The 4,212-nt window shown below is 27.5% G+C and overlaps 1 protein-coding gene across 1 annotated transcript; it reads right to left on the bottom strand.

The window, feature by feature from the left end:
* Window positions 1-2,860: 2,860 nt before the first annotated feature.
* Window positions 2,861-3,483, bottom strand: LOC106404083 (putative high mobility group B protein 11). The gene is made up of 3 exons (XM_013844839.1): window positions 3,296-3,483; window positions 3,116-3,194; window positions 2,861-3,037 (listed from the first exon to the last, which is right to left on the bottom strand). The coding sequence occupies exons 1-3, from the start codon at window positions 3,481-3,483 to the stop codon at window positions 2,861-2,863; spliced, it is 444 nt and encodes a 147-aa protein (XP_013700293.1).
* Window positions 3,484-4,212: the final 729 nt, after the last annotated feature.

Here is a 4,212-nt window from a genome sequence, read left to right as displayed (position 1 = left end):
AAACATTGATTCAGATCTAAATTTTATTACATAAGTATAGATCTACTTTGATTTTTGAATCATAAATCTATTGTATAAAATAATGTTTATAACCATTAGCTTTGATACCACATGTAAACATGATTTACATGAACCCTAAAATCTTTAACATCTAGACTAATCACATAACAGAACTATAAAGAGGTTTAGCGGAGTACCTCCTTTCATCGTTGCAGAAATTGTTTTGAACGTTTTGATTATAGAATATGATTTCTTTATCTTCAAGTTGGAGTTAAAACTTCTCTCCCCTTTTCTACAAACTTTCTTTATGTGTTTTTCTTTAGGATTTTCTTCATGTTGTTTTGTGATGGTCTAAAGACAATTATTTCGAGGTGGGATGAGGGACCGAACTTCCTCAATTTTTTTTTTACTTTCTTACCAAGTCTTTCTTACTTCCTTGGCAAGTTTATTCTTTAATCTCAACCATCCATCAAATCAAAGTTGAGTAATGAAAAGTGTTTAGACTTTTAGAACATTCATTCACACATTGAAATTGTTCTCCTTTGATGCATTGAACTTAGTTGAAATGCTTTTTTTTTTTAAAAGACACATGTTTTCATGACTCACCATGTGAGAAACCTTCAAGAATAAATAGCTTGTACATTTGTTTACTCATTAGGAACTAAACTCCTTTAGTTAAAGTTTTATTGATTACCAGGTGTCTTTAGGGTTTAACAATATCAATAACTTTAAGTTTAACTTAAGACCACATCATCGTATAGAAATATTCTCACGCTAATGAAAATTCTTCTTACATAACAAACTGCAGAAACAATATAAGGAAGAAAAAACAATTTATTGTTATGTAAATGTTGCCAAGATTCCAGATCGAAATCAATGGACCCTTCTACAACTTATTATTATTAAACTAAAAGTTCTTGAAAAGAAATATAAAAGCAGAGATGAAGTTTCAAACAGAGAAGACAACAAGAACAACAATCAGAGAAAACATTACAGACTCTTTTTAGCTTCAGACTCAGTCCCAGCCTCGTCACCATTTGCGGCTGCAGTCGCTGCATCAATCGGAGATACAATTTCCGACATCTCTGTGTTGAGCCCCTCAGGATTTCGGTAAACCAATCCTCGATCTCATGTGATCCCGTCTTCATGGTTACAAAGTATTTGTTTCAGAACTTCCCATCGGTGAACCCCTTCAGATAGTGCCAGGTTGCAGTTTTGGAAGGCCTGAAAGTTTTAGAATACAAATCTTAAAATGGAACATAATCAAGAAACGAGAAAGGTGACAGCCTTAGCGAGTATTTGAGTACCTATGTCACGATTTGAATATTCGTTAACAAGGCGTTTCAATGCTTCTTCTGCAAAAAAAGGAGAAGAGGTTATATTTTTAATCTCAGATCTTCATGTAGAATTAGATAATAAAGAAAAGGAAAAATGATTGCTAGCTACATGAAGTATTGGTCCTACATGGCTAACCATGCAAACTAAACTAATGTATACCTAGCCACACGAACTATATGTTATGCATGACAACATCCCTCAACTTTATGATGCTATGTGGTTAACATAACGAGTTTAATTTCATTTATCCAAAAACTGATGTGGATGTTAGAGATCGTTTAAATATCTTGTTTCAACAATTAAAATATGATCGATCCGACTATAATTTAACTAAAATTAAATTTTGACCCACATTTTAAAAGTGTAAAAATATTTTTAACAAAATCTAATTTACAAAATCAATATGTTTTTAACATTTTTTGATGATTAGTGTTTTAACATTTTTATTTTAGTGTACTTTAAAACTATATAATTGTATTATTTTTTTATTTATATAATTTGTTTTGTTATGAACTTTTAATAAGTAATGTTTTAAAATTTTTATTTTAGTGCTTTGAAATTTTTTTAGTGTCTTTTAAAACTATATAATTCTATTATTTTTATTTAATCTGTTTTGTTATGAACTTTTACTAAAAAATTTGTAATTCGTTTGATTAATTGTGTGATATATAATTGTTTGATAATTTTTTTATCATAAAACTTATTTGCTGTCAATTTACTAACTCTAACATTTTATTTGTTTAAAACTTATTTGATTTCAACTTAAACCAACCATAATCTTGCGTATATAATTATAAATTATATACTTTTAAGAATAAAAAAATCAAAGAATAAGAATCTAATATGAAAGGTTTACTAAATTTAAATGAATGAAATTTTTGTTAATGAAAAAAAATTAAAATAATTCATTAACTTAATAATTTTATATTAAACAAATAAAATGTTTGAGTCAATAAATTGACATCAAAGAAGTTTTATAGTAAATTGTTTTATCAAATAAGTATATATCACATAATTAATTGAATGAATTACAGAAATTATATTCAAAATTCATACAAAAATAGATTAAAAGAATTGAAAAAAATAAATTAAATAATATCTTATATAACTTTTATATTTAATATAAATAAAAATAATATAATTATATTGTTTTCAAATAAACTAAAATAAAAATGTTAAAACACTAATTTTGTAAATTAGATTTTGTTAAAAATATTTTCACGCTTTTAAAATACAGATCAAAATCTAATTTAGGTAAATTACCGTTAGGTACGTCACATTTTAATTGATGTAACGAGAGATGTAAACGGTCTCTGATATACACATCATTTTTATGATATGAAATTAAACTCGTGATGTTAACTACATAACATCATAAAGTTGAGGGCTGTTGTCATGGATAATATATACTCCGTGTAGCTAAAAATACATTTGTTTAGTTTGTATGGTTAGCTATGTGATGTGATGGCCAATACTTCATGTTGTCAGCAATCATTTTTCCTAAAGAAAAAGATAAATGTTGTTAATGTCTCGGATCTTTCACCCAGAAGGAAGACATTGGCTCTTTGAAGAAATACACATGCTCCAACTCAAAGAGCATTTTCAGATCAGTCTTCCTTAAAACATATGCTGCATTTTTCACTTCTGTCTTCAGATTAAATATTCCAGTCACTTCATTGCACTTACAATCCATGATCACCTAGAATCAACAAAAAAACATAACTGCATTATGTATTTTAATACTTAATGTTCTATGGAAGCACTAACTTAGAGATACCTTTTCAGTACCACCTCGATTTATGACCTCGATGAAAAGCTGATGCAGATCCAGAATTTCTTCACCCACATTAGGATCTCTTTTACAAATTAATGTGCAAAAAGACAATCATGGAAACAATAAATAACACAACAACAACAACAACAACAAGAAAAGAGGAAAGGTATATGCAAAACTCACTTGACAATTCTGCCAGAATCTTGGGGCAAATCATGAAGCTTATCCAGGAACAAATCAGAGTTCGCAATGAGATCTAGGTAAGTAGTCGTACCAGAGGAATCAGCATCACTCTTGTTGTCTGAAGAATATCCATAAGCGGGAACTAGTTGAAATTGCGAATACGTTGAATTATCATTGGTCAACATCATTTTTGATTATCAGACTTGAATTTTTTATTTTTGTTTAATAGATTTTAGTTTACCCTTCAAATGTTAGTGTTAAATTTAAAAATTTCATACAAAGATGTAAACTTGCATGTCTATGATTTAATTTGAGTAAAAGAAATGTAGTATTTTCTTCTTACAAGGAATTATGTGCTAATATTTATACACATTCTTACATTGGTCTACACCAATTACCTTGTTCCTTTCTACATATTATATTTACACATAAGTAATTGATTAAATTTAATGTTTTTTGGTAAAGAATTAAACTGTAGTCAGCGGATAGATTGTATAGTTATTTAGAAATTAGGTCAAACAAATAATTTTGGTATTGAATTATTTCACGTATAGTAAATAATTAATTTAGAATCTGTGACTCATACTGATGTTGAATTTGTTTTGATGTTTTTGGTAAAAACTTAAAATATAGTCATAAAATAAGTCAAGTGATAGTTATTTGATTAGTACAGTCAATGTATATGTAATTAGCTAAATTAAATCTGTCATTAATAATTGATGTTGAATATGTTTTTAATAAAATAGACATATACAATTTTCCACAATATAAAAATTTAATGATTGCACAAACACGCGTCTATATGAGTATTTGTTCAATTTTTAATATATAATATTTATGATGGATCGACGGTTTTAATTGTTTGTAATTTGTTGATTACTCATATTACAGTTTGATATAGAACCAATCAAAATGAT

This window comes from Brassica napus, chromosome C6, assembly GCF_020379485.1.
Source record: "Brassica napus cultivar Da-Ae chromosome C6, Da-Ae, whole genome shotgun sequence".
Taxonomy (NCBI): Eukaryota; Viridiplantae; Streptophyta; class Magnoliopsida; order Brassicales; family Brassicaceae; genus Brassica; species Brassica napus.
Note: the sequence above shows the minus strand (reverse complement) of the source record. Positions and strands in the feature narration are given on the sequence as shown.